At 47.3% G+C, this 18,204-nt stretch overlaps 1 protein-coding gene across 4 annotated transcripts in view; it reads right to left on the reverse strand.

Annotated features, from left to right (window-relative positions):
- The window catches only part of MGRN1 (mahogunin ring finger 1), a 58,118-nt gene that overhangs the window by 16,497 nt on the left and 23,417 nt on the right, over window positions 1-18,204 (reverse strand). For all 4 annotated transcript variants that reach the window (XM_074596531.1, XM_074596529.1, XM_074596533.1 and 1 more), the window contains exons 5-8: window positions 12,428-12,545; window positions 7,826-7,892; window positions 4,295-4,347; window positions 1,075-1,122 (exon numbers count right to left, since the gene is read on the reverse strand). In XM_074596531.1, the coding sequence (XP_074452632.1) occupies window positions 1,075-1,122; window positions 4,295-4,347; window positions 7,826-7,892; window positions 12,428-12,545 (286 nt within the window). The remainder of the gene's footprint in view (window positions 1-1,074; window positions 1,123-4,294; window positions 4,348-7,825; window positions 7,893-12,427; window positions 12,546-18,204) is intronic.

Genomic DNA, 18,204 nt, shown 5'->3' on the forward strand with positions numbered 1-18,204 from the left:
ACATTTAAAGCAGAAACACAGCATGCATCTGAAGGCGAAGGGATCGACCACTAAAATCTCATCTCTTTCCCCATGACACTTCAAGCTGCTCCTTGCAGCAGGACTACTACCAGATTTCCTTTCAGAAGCTGAAATTCTTGGCAATCTTAGTTTGCAGTTGCTTATATATTTCTCTCTGTGAAAGACTGGATGCAATTTCGATCTTGATAAGGCGCTACACAGGTTCTGCGCATCACACCACACCGGGATGGGCTAAAAAAGGTCTTCAGATCCCTGATGTTTCCATGTTTACCAGTCTCCCTTCTTCCCTTCCCCTCATAATGTGTTCAGTCCAGTACGTAAATAATAGCTTCAAAGCAAGACTATGTCTGTGACTGCTCAAGTACCAGGATACTCGCAGGGGACAGGTGAGATGAGCCAGAAGTTCTCAGTCCCTGAGACTGCTCCAAAGATACCTTGGGCACAACAAGGAAGCTTGTGCAGCGAGAAGACATGCCTAAGATCCCTTAATATCTTAACACACACCCGTGGGGAAAGCCAACAGTTTTCAGCCTCCGGGTAGGACACTGGGAGCCTGCAAAGACACCGTTCAACACTGCAAAACACAGAACCTAAGGAGATCAGGCAGTGTCAATGAACAGATGCGCTTCACACTACTTAACGCATACAGCACTTAACCTCACTTATGCAAATCTAATTTACTTACACCTGTACAGACATGGAAGCATCAGTACTATGCTTTGCCAGTTTTGTATTCAAGCACCAAATGCCAGCAAAGCAGGAATGTGTAGGGAAGATTGGATCTATAAATAATGCCTGCCTCCCTGAGGAGCACAAAGAGACCATGCACCACGTCTCTGTCAGTTCCACGCTGACGTATTGGTTCCCCCAACACACATCTGGCCCAAGGTTAAGGGCTGCCGGCAGCTTGCTTGCCTTTGCTTGTGATATTTGAGCCAGCGAGGTGAGATCTCAGGCTCTCAGTGAACTAACACTGAAGCTTCCCACTGGGTATAGCCGGGCACCTGTGGGACATGTCTTTAATCAAGCAGTAGAGAGGAAAAAAGTACTTACGATCTGCTTCTGTTTTAATGGCTTCACAGAAAAACTGCCATCAACGTGCTAGCAGGAAAAAAAAAAGAAAATGCATTAAATAGCTGAACTGTACAAATTAAGAGCAAAACAGAGTCACGATCAGAGTTGGTGCCTGCCAGCTAAGGGGAGGGTGGTCCATGTATAACCAGGACAGCCTGAATGACGATCATTCCCAGCAGAGTTAATGGGACAGGGTACTGGAGTGCTCCTTGTCTGCTCCAGTGCAGAGTTAGTTGAACTTGGCTCAAGTTAAACCTGGCTGAATTGGGTCAGAGCATACACAAAAATCCACTGGCACACTGGATGCTCTCAGGCTGCAAGCAGTCCAACTGGGTGCAAACACGTCTTCAGCAAGTCCAGCCAGACTTGGCAGGGGATATTCGTTAACACCCTAAATAACATCCAGTTACAGAGCCACTCGTGAGGCCAGGGCCCCGAGAGAGCAGGGGGCTGGCGTGAGGCTGCGAGCAAGGCTTGTCCACTGGATGGAGTCAGAAACAAGTCACACGTGCTCCACATTGCCATCTTCAGAGCTGCGGTGACCGCCTGGAGCCTTTCATTTGCTCAGCGGCAGCAGGTACAGCTGGAACAATTCTGTACATACCTGGTGTCAGGTGACAGGAATAACGTGCTATTTCCATTTTCTCCATCACCCATGAGGGTCAACTAAACTGAAAAAAAATAACTCTCGTGCCATAGTCTAGAGAGCACGAAGGGAGACTTAGGGGGAATCATGGCCCTGCCACTGTGAACAGCTGCAGATGCACATCTGTTTGCTGAAGCAGTTTCCGAAGGAAGGGACAACAACATTGCACCAAAAGACAAACCAGTCCTGTTTTCCAGGCAAACACAAAGTGCCAAGTGTTTGTGTTTGGAAGCCTTTGGAAGAGCTGCAAGGCCAGACTACACACAGCATCAAGGTTACTATTCTGATCGTAAAGATATATATAAATAGCAAGCTATGAAGGCCACTGGTCTGTCTGCCCTCTGAGCACGCCCTGGTGATCAGCAGCACTGCTTATTAGCAAGGAACTCCTCCGGATTTGTGGACCTATACTTCAAAAGCTGCAGTTATTCTAAGGATGGGGAATATATTATATAAGGGAGGAAAAAGAACTCAACAAGCACTTTGCCCTGTGACTTTTCATTAAAAGAAAGATTTTGATCTCATTTTAAGCATTCGGCGGAAGATTAGAAGTAAGAAGTGGCCCCACCAGACAGCATCTCTCTCTCACAACAAAGACTAGAAAAAGAAGGGAAGCACTTTGAATCCTTGAGCTCAGACCTGGACACAGGACATAATCCAGCATTGATGGAATGGCCTGAGCAGCTTTAGTTGGTTCCCAGTTTTGCTGCATATCTTGTTCAGCTCCCTAAACATTACGAGGGCTTTTGCCGTCACCTTTGTGCATCCAGAGAGCTCAGAACCTTTAATCCTTGAAATCCTGCTTCCAAAGCTGCAGCAGTTCAAGACACTTTCAAATCTCATGATGCAGAAATTTTCCAGACCTTCACTTCTGCCCTCATGCTAATACATTCCCAATACATGTGAATTTTCCTACTTTGTATAAGACGCTATTATCACGTGCTGGCCACGGGATGCTAGAACGGGAAGCTGTGACAAATCCAGGTCCAAGTGACCTGACCACAGAGGCTGGGCTTACTGCAACAGCACTATGTTTGGATAATTGGAAAATAGCAACTAGATACACACCTTTGTAAGTAAAAATCATCCTCACATCATCAAGATCCAAAGCCTAACCTGAACCTAGCTACAACCAAAAAGCTATGAAGGCAGTAGCCAGCACAGCACAGGCAAATGTCACAGATGAGGAACGCAAACATGCATAGAATACTTCAAAATCAGGCTGTAACACGCAGAAAGGTGGTGGTCTCATCTATTTTTCTCTCCTCGGAAGTGGCTGAACAATAATTTCACAAGGCTGGGGGGTCTCCACCTACAGTACTTTCCCACCAAGATGACAGATGGGCTCCAAACACGACAGCCTTCCCCAAGGACCCACTGCCCACACTGTCCTCTGCCAGGCACTGCTGAACAACGACTGAGGGATTCCAGTGTATTTTGGTTTTCCAGATCAGCTGGAGAAGGAAATCAGAAGAATAACATCCCTGCCCTAGTCCCAGGGGTGCTGCAGCTGCCCACTGCATTTCTGACAGATCTCTAATTGCCAGGTGTAGAGCCAGTGCTCAGAGCAGCCTTTCTACCACAGGAAAACTTATTTTCTTCATGTACTAAGTCCAACAAAAAAGCAACCTAGAACACGTAGAGCATCTTCCAGCCACAGGGCTTCCTTAGGACTGACTGTGCTTCCCGTGCTCTCTGACTCAGTGTGTCACCATCCGCATTATGCACCTAGGAGGAACAGAATAAGACCTGGCAACTTGCTCAGGGATGCAGCAGGAAGCGAGCAGATTGAGAAACAGAAGTCAGACACGTGCCAGCCTGGAAGTAGGGAATTTCTAACATTGCAGCTAATTTCTAATGCTGCTCCCCTCTACATGCCCAGCTCTGCTCCAGCATCTCTTGCCTCACCTTAGCATGGCAGAACAAATATCATTTGCCCAGGATACGTGTCTATGGTATTACCACAACCAGACAAAATGCGCTACAGTAACGGATCTTGCAACTATTTTCAGAGTCCAGTTATCATGGGAAGAGATTTTATTATCAAGGCTTGTGCATACAGCTTGGCTGCATCTTACCATGTAGGTAGTGGTCAACTACATCAAACATGCCACCGAAAAGCAGTGGAGCTCAAAGTCTTTATGCAGGATGTATCCTAATTCTTTAAAAGGGCTTGGTCCTACGTGTAAACTAAGGTGGAACAGGGTCTGGACACAGCAGATCCAGTTCTGCAAAGAGATCACGAGGCCCTGGAAAACTGCATGGCCGCAGCCATGGTCAACACCTTCCACCCTCAAACATCACCCGCCCTCTCCCCACACACAGGAAACACCGGCTACAATTAGCTGAGTGACCGTCTCAGGTACAAATGATAATTACGGGCTACACAGGAGCTGCTGCAAGCAATTATTTGTACTACAACAGCAGTCAGGAACCCCAGTCACGGGCCAGGGCTCCATTGTGCTAAGTGGTATATAAATACAAACTAATGACCCATGTAAATGTTTACATATACAAGGACGGGGACAGAGGGGAAAAAAAGAACTCATTTACCTTTTCAAATGCAGCGAGAAGAACATGGGCATGACCCGTCACCTCAACCACCACTGCAAAAAGAGAAAGAGCAGTCCTGGTTAAAGCCTGAAAGCAGCACAAGCTTAAAACTACCCTGAGCTGAATTTTAGTCCATTTACAATTTCTAAACAGCTACCTGTTCTATTTCCATCTCCTCTTGCAATTTGAAACTTTTCTTATCTTGTCATCAGGTTGGTTCCTCTCACACTCCTGCTGGGCTCTGTGGTGGGCCCTACACAGACATCGCTTTGTTACCTTGGGTGCTCCAAACTACCCCACTTTGTTTCCAGAGGTTGGAAATGGAGAGTAAAACAAAGAGCTCAGCACGATTTCACTCTCCCCTCAAATTCCTGTTTTTAATTACCTGAGTTTATCACAGAGATGAATAAATCCATCTGGTTTAACATCACTTGGCAGCCCTTCCAGCTCTGGTACTTATCACTCTATTTCACTCTAATCCTACATGCTTATAAAACATTTATTTCTCCTACCATTTTTGGACAGTGAAACATCTCTGTGCAGCTCTCTGATTTTTTTTCACCAATGACAAAGATCATGTCTTCCCTCTTACAAACTTGAGGCTTCCCTCTTAATTGAACAGCATTGAGAAGGGGCTGTCAGAGGTTTCTGTACTTCACTCATGGTTCCCTCAGCAAATAAAAACACAGAATAGAGGAAGCTGAGATAATCCCAGTCTCCCTGGCTCAAGACTCTTAAGGTTCTGCTGAACTGCAACTGCTTGGATGCTTTTGCTTAATTATGTTCAGACTCATCATATGGAAATGGGAGACGGAGGTCATGGAGGAGTCACCAAAGGAAGGGAAGGCCCGTAACCACCTTGCCCTGCCTGGACCGACGAGTACGCAGGCTGCACTCAGCACGTGCAGAAGAGCTGGCAGACACTACTCTCAGCTGAAGGAAGCAACTCCTCTGTTGTCTAAAAGGGAGAGGAGCTCAAGAGCTTCCTTTGGGCACCCAGAACAGCAGAGACAACAAGAGGAACCATTCACCAGACTACGGCACAGAGGTCATGTTTGGAAACAGCAGTATGTGGGAGAAAAGAGTCCATGCCTGCAGATTTGTGGGGTGACTGTGATTGACCATGGCAATTTGGGTGCAATCAGGAACATAACAGCATGCAGGAAAGAGGGCTAAAACTGGGAATTCATCTGCTCGCTCCCTTCGCTGGCAGCCAAGAGCAAGGCTGTTCTAGCTCATTCCAAAAATGAAATCCAGGTCCCTCCCTGCAGTTTGAACAGCTAAGAGATAACAGGCATCGCTTCCCTTCGTATCCTTCGTGGTGTTGAAACAGCACGTGCGACTGGAGCTGTGTGACCCATTCTGTGCGGCACCTTTCCTCCCCAAGGAGTTTCTGTACCTTTCCCTGAGAGTAATCCCGTTGGCAGGAACGGGAGAGGGATAACGTTGCAGGCTCACATTCTTCACGGCATGCAAACTTCTCCTGGCAGAATTCAGTCCAAACCAACATCTTGCTGACTGCTATTTTAATTTGCCATTCAATTTGATTTAACACAAGCAGTTACAGACCAGATGTAATTTTCCAGGTGCTCCAAACACACAAGGCCAGCACGCTTCCAGTCCCATCCGTTAAAAAAGAACCAAAATACACAACAATTTCCTCAAATCTTGCTCAAGTGTCGCATATTTTTGTGCTGATATTCTTTCCAGGAGAGGATTTAAAAGCAATTGCCTTTCCAGGTTATTAAAATAGATGACAGTACACTATTGGCTAGGACTGGGCATGGTATGTGCATAAATGTATGCTTCCCATCCTGCCTTCTGTTCTATTTCTGGTCCTTCTAGGCATGCCCAACACTAGAAAGTACAAATACCTTGCCAAAAGCTCCATAAACAGAGGAAGGTGGTTTATATTTATGGTCAAGAAATATACATATATGTCAATTTAACTAACAGTGCCTGAAATCACTAAAAATAGGTGCATTTCAGAAGCAATTTCCTTTACGTTGCACTGTGCTTTGTTAGTCACACTTTAAATTAGTTCATCCAGTTCTATTTCACTCTGCTCAGAGGACTGTAAAATAATGCAATGAGTTTCTGGGCATTTTCACATCTGCAACATAAGAAACCGAGCAAGTGACTGCACTACACAATGCAATCAACAATGGATTTTTTTCCTTTCTAATTATTCTTAAATTTTTGTACAAAACGTTACAAAATGCAGAAGTGAAATGTGGATCCATCCTGCTGACCACAAGAGCCCCCAACTTTAGAGAAAACGTGACTTCCTTGTGTCCTTTTTATCGCTAACACCCAGAACGAGCGCAAACACACGGAGCCCAAAAGCACACACCCCCTACGGAAAATACTGTGCAAGGTGAGTAACAAACCATTTACTGGATTTTCCCTCTGCAAAATGGCAACGTGCTTTAAAAAGAATCAGCAATATTATTTCTCATCGAAGGTTAAGCTCTTTTATTATAACCATTCAGCACCCTTCTGAAAAAGCACAATTTTAAATTGCTGAATGAAGCTGTATTTGGTTAAACAGTGGCCTGAGCATTTTAAAGCCATTTCTTTTTCTCTGACCATTCCTAGGGGAAGGCCCACCCTACACTTCGCTATAGTTTTTAGGAAGACAACTTATCCCTCAAAGAGGGGGAAAAGACCAGCGGTCTCCTTGCCTTAAAAACTGCAAATGCACAACCCAAAGAGAAAGGAAGCAATTTGCTCCAATTTATGCCTGGCATTTGTGGCAGAGCCAGGAGCTCTCCTAAACACTATTCCAACACTAAATATCTGCCCGTTTTTCCTGTAAAAAATGGAGGCTATTTTTAAAAGCATGTTTTTATGTAAGAATCCGTGGTTATCTGGGCCTTTTTAATACAGGGAAGGTAAGGTGAACTCCTGAAATAGTTTTATTCTGGAAAGGCTCCCCAGGCTTTTGCTACAAGTAAAATATTTTCACCCATGCAGGAGGAGGCCTGCCCTGAAGGAGTCACCTAACCTCAAAGAGAGCTAGAAGAAGACCAAGACCAAGGGACCTGTTGGAGCGGGTCCAGAGGAGGGCCACAAACATGATCAAAGGACTGGAGCACCTCTCCTGTGAGGACAGGCTGAGAGAGCTGGGGGTGTTCAGCCTGGAGAAGAGAAGGCTCCGGGGAGACCTTATAGCGGCCTTTCAGTACCTGAAGGGGGCCTACAAGAAAGCTGGGGAGGGGCTGTTTGCAAGGGCCTGTAGCAATAGGACAAGGGGCAATGGTTTTAAACTAGAGCAGGGCAGGTTCAGATGAGACATTAGGAAGAAGTTCATTACAATGAGGGTGGTGAGGCACTGGAACAGGTTGCCCAGAGAGGTGGTGGAGGCCCCATCCCTGGAGACATTCAAGGCCAGGCTTGATGAGGCTCTGAGCAACCTGATCTAGTTGAAGATGTCCCTGCTCACTGCAGGGGGGTTCGACTAGATGGCCTTTAGAGGTCACTTCCAACCCAACACATTCTATGATTCTGTGAGCACACCACCATGCTTACCGTCCCCTTCATCCACCACCGCTCGGATGACCACAGGGAACACACCACGATCCAAGTCAAAGTTCAGCTGAAGGAAAGAAAGGAGACGAGGTTAGACAATTCACACCAAGCTTGCCTGAAGACAACATGTGGGATAGCATTAACGTCAGAGGAATGAAGGCCCCTTCGTTCGAATGGGGCCCTGGTCTTAAATGGACACGACAGAGCAGGAGGATTTAAAATTCAGGCACCAACTTTGAAAGGGAGTCAACGAGAATAACCACAACATATATACATTGACGTGGCACTAAACACCAGCCATGGCTAGCAAAGCAAAGGATCTCCATTTGAATTTTAGATGGTATTTAATTCTCACCAATTCATGTATCCTAAGAGTCTCCTGAGCAATCTGTAGTAGGACAAGTTTCCCAGAATACATCTAGTGCCAAAGATGTACTTGCCCACAGCAAGAGGGTTGGAACTAGATGATCTTTAAGGTCCCTTTCAACCCAAACCATTCTATGATTCTATGATTCTATGATTCATTCTACGATTTGCTTGCGTATAGTAGGACATACTGGTTATAGCACAGCCGTACGCATTGTGCTCCCTACACCACAAAAGAAACCCTGACTCTTGTATGAAGTTCTTGAAGACAAAGAGAAAAATCTGTAAAATTTCAAGCTCATGCAACACTCTGAGGAAACATCAGATTGATTTCCATCTCTTGGCATGCTATGACATTCAGGTCCTTGACCTTCTAATCGGTGAGGGTGAAAAATGTAAGATCTCACTTGAGCGCAAGGAAAACAGACTCAATTTCTTCCTTTGCCCTGCACTTCATTAAAGCACTTCAAAAGCTCCATGTCATCTTACAAACACAAGAAAAATGGAACCTTACAAACACTGTCCTACGCCAGGAACGGAAATGGCTCAGAGACTGGATTTCTGGTGTTTTCTGTTAATTACTGACTTGCTTTTTTTTTTGTCTCATCTCTTGCCAAGAGAGAAAAAGATGTCATTTCACCATGGTGCCCCAGGTAGTCTGTTTTCAGTTTTCCAGTGAAAACTGAGACCCAATTGGAAGTACTGCAGCACCGTTCAAGTAGCGCTTCAGGGCTTCCCTCACTTTCCCGCAGCTCCAGCATCATTTGCAGCTTGATTTTCTCCAGCCAGTCCCTCAAAACATTCCTCAAAAGACATGTTTGTCAGTGACAAGGACAATGGGATTGAGTGCACCCTCAGCAAGTTTGCTGATGACACCAAGCTGTGTAGGACGACACCAAGCTGTGTGGGGCGGTCGACACACTGGAGGGAAGGGATGCCATCCACAGGGACCTGGATAAGCTTGAGAGGTGGGCCTGTGCAAGCCTCATGAAGTTCAACCAGGCCAAGTGCAAGGTCCTGCACGTGGGCTGGGGCAACCCCATGCACAAATACAGGTTGTGCAGAGAATGGACTGAGAGCAGCCCTGAGAAGGACGACTTGGGGGTGCTGGTGGATGAGAAGCTCAACATGAGCCAGCAACGTGCGCTTGCAGCCCAGAAAGCCACCCCCATCCTGGACTGCCTCCCCAGCAGTGTGGCCAGCAGGGCGAGGGGAAGGATTCTGCCCCTCTGTTCCGCTCTGGGGAGATCCCGGCCGGAGTACTGTGTCCAGCTCTGGAATCCTCAGCACAGGAAGGACACGGAGCTGTTGGAGCGGGGCCAGGGGAGGCCACGGAGATGCTGCGAGGGCTGGAGCCCCTCTGCTGTGAGGACAGGCTGAGAGAGTTGGGGGTGTTCAGCCTGGAGAAGAGAAGGCTCCGGGGAGACCTTATAGCGGCCTTCCAGTACCTGAAGGGGGCCTACAGGAGAGGAATTGCGCGTCTGCTGCTCTTCTGTCCGTAGCTGTGTGCTCCTCATGCAGGCTGCATGCCTTTGGGGCCACTCAGCTTCTGCAGAGCTTTCTTGAGTAAAGCTTTGCACACACACACACACCCCCATTCAAACGTGCATACCTGACTCCAAACAGAAAGCGTGTTCTGGACGACCTTATGATTTGACCTAGCCAGTCTTCAAACCTGAGGGATATCGATTTTCACCCCCTGTGGGATGGTTTTACATTTTATTCCTCCTTTAAACTACCAGAATCTCTTCTCTTTCCAAAACAGCAAAGTAACAGAGCAATCACAAAAAATCTCATTTAACCTCTCAGTATTTGTTACAGAAGAGACTCATTGAGCCACTATTTTCCAGCTTGCATTTTTGAACCATTATGGCACGCCACAGAGGGAAATTTCATCGAGGACAATTGATTAAAATTGCTGAAAGAAGCTTATGGTTTTGCTTTGCTTCCTGCTCTGATTTATTACTGTATGACAACAGTTACCATTTGTCCATTTGAAGGGAAAGTCACATCATAGAACTGTGGTCGCTTTGCGACATAAACTGTTGCGTTCTGAAACAAAAGGCCTCTTTAAGGGTCCATTTCACATTCATTTTTAGGGACCAGAAAACAACTGTCTCAACACAAGCCGTACACCATAACTTGCAAGCAAACCAGTATATTATGAAGACAAAGTAAACTTTTATAAAGCTTTCCACATAACAACCCAACATAACACTATTTTCCCTTCTGTTGGCCAGCCAAGAGCTACATCACATGCGAGTATTACACTGAGCAAAAATATGAAGTAAATCTGGGTTTTTTGGACAACACCAGTAACAAAACTGGAAAGCAATCTGAAAATCTGAAGCATGCAATTGTACAGAGCTGAGTGATAACACTCTGCCAGCTGCCTCAGATAAAAGTGCTGCATTTCAGTGGCCAGTTAAGACGACCTAGCCATTTGCATTTTACTGGACTTGAGTGGACAAGGACTGGTATGTACACAGAGCGGAAAGGGGAGAAGAAACCCTTCTGAACCACAGTTCTTGTTCCACATTTTCTTCACAACCAGAGCTCCCAGTAACACCAACGAAAAAAGAGACAGCGGATGCAGCAGAACCAAGCAAAGGGAGCCAGAAGCTCACTTTTCCACAGCATCTCTCCCTTTCAGCTGTCAAAGGGACATGACTTTAGTACTCGAGTTAAAACCTTGCTGGCAGGAACAAAAGCGAAAATTAAGCTTCTGAATTCTTTAAGAAGAAAGGGATCTGAGCTCCTGCTTTCCAGCTCTCTGAGACGACAGAAGGGATTGAAAAGCAGCTCTTCCGAGCTTTTGTAGGCTGAACTTGTGAAATCATATATTGGCAGAGAAGCCAAGACATCAGGAGACCAGACTCTGCGGGCTCTTGGTAACCGCCATGGCATTTGTTAAGGCACGGGACTGATTATAGTTATAACTGTAACTTCAAGACAATAGCTATTCAATCTTTTCAAAATACATGAAAGATTACTTTTTTCCTTTCTTTTTTTTTTTGTTTCTTATTTCTTTTCTTTTTTTTTTTTTTAAGGTAGAGTTATCTTTTTTTTTTTCCTCTTTTAAATAGGTAGAGTTATCTACCAGGGTTCGCATACACAATACTCTTATACAGGCTGGGGTCAGGAAATGAACACTGTAGCGGTGTTGACCTGGGAGAGGCATCCACAGGAACAAATATATTAGCAGTAGCTACAGACTGACTCTTCTGCATCACAAATCTCTTACGGCAACTCTGCACAGAGCAGGGGAAAGACCAAGGCCTCCCGGCCCTGCATCACGTGCAGGGGAAGCCCTTGGTCCAAAGTTCAGCGTCCCAAGAAGCACAGAGTTACTGCCTGGCTTGGAATTTTGCAAAGATACCAAAATTAACAGGAACCCCACAGATCTTGCTATGTAGTAATAGCCACAGAGCTTAATTAAAACCGAGCCCTTGTCTGTTTGCAGTTATGCGTTAAACTACAAGGAGGAAGGTACTCCCTTATTCAGCATTAATGCACCAGTGTGAATCTGCCCCAAAAGGAAGAGTATCCCCCTACAACACCGAACTGCTAGTTAAGAATGCAGGATGTGGCCCTTAAATAGAAGAACAGGACTCTTCTAGAGCAGTCATCTCCCAACCATTTTGACTATTCATCCCATCAGTAAAAAATTTTGAGCATGTACTCCTAATATATGTATATTTATTATTTATAAGACATATACATGTACTACTGAAGTTCTTCCTGCACCCCAATTAATTGTCTTGCATGCACCCCACTTTGGAGACCACTGTTCTAGATGACCTGCCAAAAAAAAAAAAAAAAAAAAAAACAAAAAAAGAAAAAAACACCAAAACAGAGAGATGAAGACAGACTTTTGTTCCCACAAGCTCTTTGGCTGGCAGAGAGAGGAAGGCTGAGGAGTGGCAGGTTCCTCCAGGAAGAGCTCCAGTGCCAATCCCTGCAGTCTCCCTCCTACACCAGATGTTGGGATGCCAGCTGATCAGCGATATCAAAAGTCGCTGGTTTGGGTTTCTTCCCTGTTTGCCTGATGAACCTGCCAAGTTCCCATACAGTACCTGCTCCTCCCAGGGCCCTATTCGTCTCACACCCAACAAAACATGCCATGGCAGCTGGGACAGGGTGTTTTCCAGCCATAATTTCATGGCACTAAATGGAGCCCAGTGCTTCTAGGACAACAGGGTTGTGGAAAGAAGGGGACACTGAGAAGAGACTTACCTCATCGTCCTTCCAGTCTGAGAAATCAATCTTGAAGGAAGGCAGGGAGAATTGCTGGCTTACCCCTCTCTTGTAATGAACCGTCTCCGACTGCAGAGAGGGATTCTTTGTGCTGTATCTGAAGAAAGCGGGGGGAAAAGAAAACTTGGTGTAACAAATGATTGCTGTATGCTAGGCTCTCACACATTCACGCCTGTCCGCCTTTCAGGAATCACAAGTGGCAGCTCTAAGAGGCAGAGCTGGCAGGGGCTGGCAGCCATTCAGTGGGGATACAAAAAAGGGAAGGGAAAGGTCAAAGCAAGAAGGTGAGCACAGGGAAGGGAAAGCAGCGCAGACAGGCAAGGTCTGATTGGATCCATACTGACCTGCCTGGAAGCACTGGGTGTCAGAGGAGTACAGTGGGGTGCAGCAGCCTGGCAAAGGCTAGCTCACTAAATCCAGGGCCTAGGCAACGCTGGCTTTCAGCCCAGCACAGTCTTATTTTCTGCAGGAAACCCAAGAAGAATGAGCAACAATCTAACAGTGGCAACACACAACCCAACACGGTGCTGAAAGCTCTCCCGTGCCTTGGTGGGACAGTTCTGCAGTGAGAAACACTGCTTGGCTCACCATCATCCCAGTAAGCAAGAGCCATTCCAATTCACTCCTCTATTCCTCATGTGCTTCCCCAGAGGTGTTGCAGAGCTACCAACACCATAGAGAGACACCAACCAGTCCTCCACACTGGCCACCTAGAGAAGAGTGACAATTCTTCCACTTTCTTGAGGCCCGGCACTGAAACACCAGCATTGCCAGGCTGGGATGAACATCTCTGGAATGGGACCACAGCTACCATCCACCCTCTTCTGCATCCAGAGCCCACCCAGCAGTGTCTGCCCCAAGACAGACGTTCCGCCGCCCACTGACCAACACTACGGATGGTGTGATTCACAGTGAGCTTTGGCGGCAAAACAGGATCGAGAAGTTTTTCCCCCTTTCTGGAGGGCGATTTGTGAGCTGGATGTGCACAGCCTCTCGCTATGCCAATTCTGTCACAGGAGAGGAGAGGAGGCGGCAAAATGCAAAGCAAGGTGGGAACATCTAAGCTGGTTTTACCACCAAAGCCTTTGTTGTCAAGCTACCAACCACGTGTTCAGGGCATGTTGACAAACCGGAGAGAAAGTGAGAGATCCCTTGCCCAAGAGGCTTATGCTGCAGAAACAACAACCTCCCCCAGCAGAGCAAGGAGACAGGTCAAGCTCCAGCTCTACAAGAAAGACTTTAACAGCTGGTTACAGTACTGGGATGTTCTTTCTTCTGCACACTAACCATCACTTCCTAAGCAGAGCTTCACACAGTGAGACTGCAAAAGCACTGGCCTCTGGCCACTGCACCCTGAACAGCTACAAGCTCGAAGCCTTGTTGACTGTTCAAACTTGATTGCCACTGCTCTTGATCCACCAGCCAGCCCAGGGGACAGGCTTCCAGGGACTCACGTCACGTTAGCACCAGGAGCTCTAGGCTGATTGTTCCTTAATTCAACTTGAGATATCACACAGGATCCCCTGACAACCAGCTCCTCAGCTTTTGCTGATTCCATGTCTCAAAGAGTAACACAAGCAGTACTACCACCAGCCTCGCGAAGGAGACAACACCAGAGGAGATCAAGGCATTTGATGTGGTTGATTCAGTACAGAACCAGTACTGTCAAGCAGAGCAGTTAACAGAGCACGCACAGAGACAAAGAAAAGAGAATCCTTGCTTGAAAAATAGGATTCTGTACTTTTGAGGACATTCAGCTGTGCTGAAACACAGACACAGCTTACAAATCACCAGGTACGTAAGCAAAGGTTGGAAAGCTCCAGGTTCCTTCAGCCTAACTACACTTTGTGGAGGAAAACAGCACATCAGAAGGCGATGGCAATACAAAGCTTTTCCACATCTGAGGTAATGCCTTCTGTTTTTTGTAAGCAAGGAGCGCAGAGTGCCGGGCAGCTTGCTTGCAGAGCGGATGAAGCAAAAACCCATGGGAAAAGCCCAAGAGGCAGAGTCAATCAAGAACTGCAGAACTGAGCATCACACCAGAGCTGCGAAGACTGGGCTGGAGGATGGCGATTAGAGAGGACAGGCCTGAAACTTAAAACTCAGCTTTAAGCGATGCTGTGGAAACTTTAAACTCCAGAGCTATAGCTCTGGCAGCTATCTGTGGCCAAAGTGCAATAGCCCACAGATACAGAGGGCTGCCTTCCAGGGCTCAGGCCAGCCAGCACCGTAACACAGACCCTTAAAGCACGATGATTAGGATACATTTTGCAGCTGAAGGTATAAGAACCTGGGTACCAGAAGATGATGAATATTTATTAATTCCTCTCAAACCCAAGGAGGAGAAACCAGGCTCCCCACTGGCATGAACTGCTGCCTTTCTCTGGAAAGCTAGTGTAGTTCCTGCACCTTCTGAGGATCCAGAAGGCTTATAAAGTGTCACAAGATCCAGGTTAAATTTTGGAAGGCCGAGACGAAGGCAGAGTTCAACATGTGCACTCCACTCTTCCTGCCAAGGCAGGTGCATTATGTTATTTATGACAATACCTTACCCTCAAAGACCTTGCTGTACGGCGCTGAAATTGTGCTGCTTTACTAGAAGGTCTCCCTCCATCCTTTGCATTTAAAGCATGGTGTGGGAGAGATCAGAATGACAGGTCTTTTATGTGTGAATTACAGAGCGAGCAATTGAGTGAAGTTTTATTTACTGAGTTGTCAAGCACAATGAATAGAGCAAGCCTGTATCTAGCTCCTTTTGTGGCGCTCTCAAAGCTTCCCAGCGCTGCAGAGAGGCACAATTCTCCCTCTGCAGCTGGGAAAGCAGGGGATGGAAGAGTGACTTATCTAAGGTGACAGCAAGTCAGGAACCTACTAGAAATAAAGCGCAGAGGAGAGAGTGGAGGTCAGAGACTGCCTGGATGACACGCACCACAGCAGCGCTGGGACTGGCGTGTAAACGTGCTGATGGTGAGTGCCGGGAAGGCCGGAGAACCTGCACTTACAGCACCAGAAGCCCAAACCAGCCTACAACAGGAAAACAAGTAACGCTGTTCCAAGAAGGACAGGGTAGAACAATACTTGCATAAGACTTGCTGCTCTCACTGTCCCTGAGGAAAGAAATAAACCAGGTACATAGATTTTCTGAGCTGAAGAATATGACAAAAATATCAAGGAGGCTTCCCCCAGTGAACCAAGTGAGCTTTATGCCTCAGACTGTGTGACTGCCTAGCCCCCAATGCCAAAACGCAGGTCAGACTTGGATCTGAACACCCAAACAACGCTGGAGACCTCCAGTCAGCAGCCAGCGCCGAGGCTACTGAGCATCAGTGGGCCAAGAGCCTGGTGAATTCCCTGGAAGCACTGATGACCCCAGATTGTCACAGAGATCGATCACCTTTCTAAGGTGATGCACAGGATGCACTGCACAAGTACAAGCTCCTCGTGCTGCATGGGAGGACAGCTTGGCAAGCTGTTACAAAGCAAGTATCCTGCATATTAGTGTCTAAATGGTCCTTACCCATCCCCAGCCCTTTTGGTTGGCATCTGCTGTATTCTCAATCTTCTGTTTCCTGCCTGTGCTGCTGTGGGCTTACAGCAAACGATTGTGGAGAAGCTCTGTAGAGCTGTGGAGATGCGTTACAGAAAAAGAGAGCGCGTATTAAGAATAAAGGATAGCAGAGAAGCAACACGCTGCCTCTCCCTGCGTAAAGGCTGAAATCTGAATGTTTGGGCTGCTGTTTCTCCGATGACACCCAGCCAGGTCTCCACCCAGATGGGAGGTCTAACAAAACCAGCCACCTTGTGATTACTGGAAGCTCAGGACAATGGAGAAGTGGGGTCTGTCCTATTAGGTCAGAACCAAACAGAAATCCCCGATCACATCTTCTTAAACCTGTTTGTTTGCTCAGGTACCTCTGACAGCATGAGAATCACCAGCAACGCCAGGTACCACACTGCTCACTGCGGCAGCAGCCCCCAGCTCTGTCCTCAGGATTCATGCAGCCCGTCTCCTCCTTTAAGCTCTTTGACACACCTGTACTCCAACAAAGCGAAGCTTACACTCCGCACTGACTCCTTCCTCCCCTGTGTCAAACCCGTCCACCCCCCAAAGCCAGCTGTGTATCAGAGAACCGGCAGATGATAAGCCCTGTGACTACACCACAGTGATTTTTGAGAGAACAGGAAATAAACTAAAATTATTTCCCAGTCTCACTCCTCCATCAGCTGAGTAGCACTTGCTGCCTCCATGGAGAAACTCAGCCTGTGGCTCATGCAGGCTTCTCCCTGTACACGCTCCCGACTGGAGGTGCTACTGGGCACCTGCAGACCTCGAGTAACTCCCAAGGCACCAGTGTGAGCCTTTGGGGAACCTCTGGCTAAGCAGAGTTAAATTTCTGTTGCTACACGCTCATTGGAGATACAACACAAATTTGTGCAGGGGTTTCCCCCGCTCACTCATCCCTGATCAGCGCTTGGAGAAGTTCTCAGCAGGGCACCGGTCCCAACTGGTGCAGACTTCTTCACTGCTGTGCTCCTCACATTCAGCTCCACCTGGCACCGGGGCTGCCTCGGACAGTCAAAAGACGGTTCCTGTTCCCATAAGCACGCTGGGACCCCTCATTGAGAAGCACCAAGTGAGGATCCTAGCCAGCTTGCCTGAGTTATGCACAGCACTGCCCAGACCCTATTCCTCAGAGAAAAGCAGGATGCACGTAGCGATGTTGCCCCAAGGTACCGTTTTTGGCTAGTAACAGCTGAGAGACAGTCTGCGCTTTGAAGAGCCTGTGGACAAAATAAGAGTCCTCTTTCTTTAGTAACAGCTACGCATGTTGCATGGCAATTTGCAGTGAAGCAAGGACAAGGCAGAGTTACTGAAAGCAGAGTTACACAAGAGCTTTAGAGGTTACTCAGGAACCAATTCTTCCACTGCTGTAGGCTGTGACTGCCTGGCAGGCTCCATGTCCTCTTACAGGTGATGAGGAGGGAGACAGTCATGTTCTGCTGGTGTTTAAAGGAACCAGGAGGTGACATGGAGCAAGCACAGTGGCCCCCCATCTCTCACCCCTTTCCTTTTGGGCCGGGATCCCACAGGTCAGCTTTTGGGGAAGAGGGAAGTTGAACAAGTGTCTCCACTCAAAGTGGATTTTTATTGATAAAAGAAACACTACCAAAAGAGAAGGTGGGTGGCCATAGCCCTGGGTCTCAGTCAGAGTTCGGCAAGATCCAGCCCAGAGAGGCTCCCACACAGAGTTTGGAGGTTAATTGGGCACTAAGTTGCAGTTCCTGCCGGTCTTCTCCTCCCCTCCTGCTTCCTCCCAGGACTGAGTTTCCACGCTAGGCCAGGAGGAAACAAACACCTTACCACGCAGCCGAAACCCTGCTGCCCATATCCCACTCCAAGCACCTGCAGAGGTCTGCCTTCAGCTGCTGAACTCACCGGCGAGAGCACCGCGCTCCTGACTCCGACCAGGCTTCAAAGCTGGCGGCTTACACAACAGCTACACAGAGAGGCACAAAGGCCAGAACTCTTATTAAAGACATCGGGTTTGTCTGCTCAGTGAAATCTATAGAATTTAGCCCTCCAGCCTGCGAACTTTGCGCACTACAGCGTTCCCTTGGGGACTGGTGTCTGCCTGGATCAAAGCAGGCTTCGGCTGTAAAGGCTTCCGCCTCACGAAAAAACAGCACTCGCCTCTGATTTCTTCACACAGAAGAAATCTCTCTGCACAAAGAATTCATATTAATCACCACAGTCC

This window comes from Larus michahellis, chromosome 8 (assembly GCF_964199755.1).
Source record: "Larus michahellis chromosome 8, bLarMic1.1, whole genome shotgun sequence".
In the NCBI taxonomy this organism is placed as follows: domain Eukaryota; kingdom Metazoa; phylum Chordata; class Aves; order Charadriiformes; family Laridae; genus Larus; species Larus michahellis.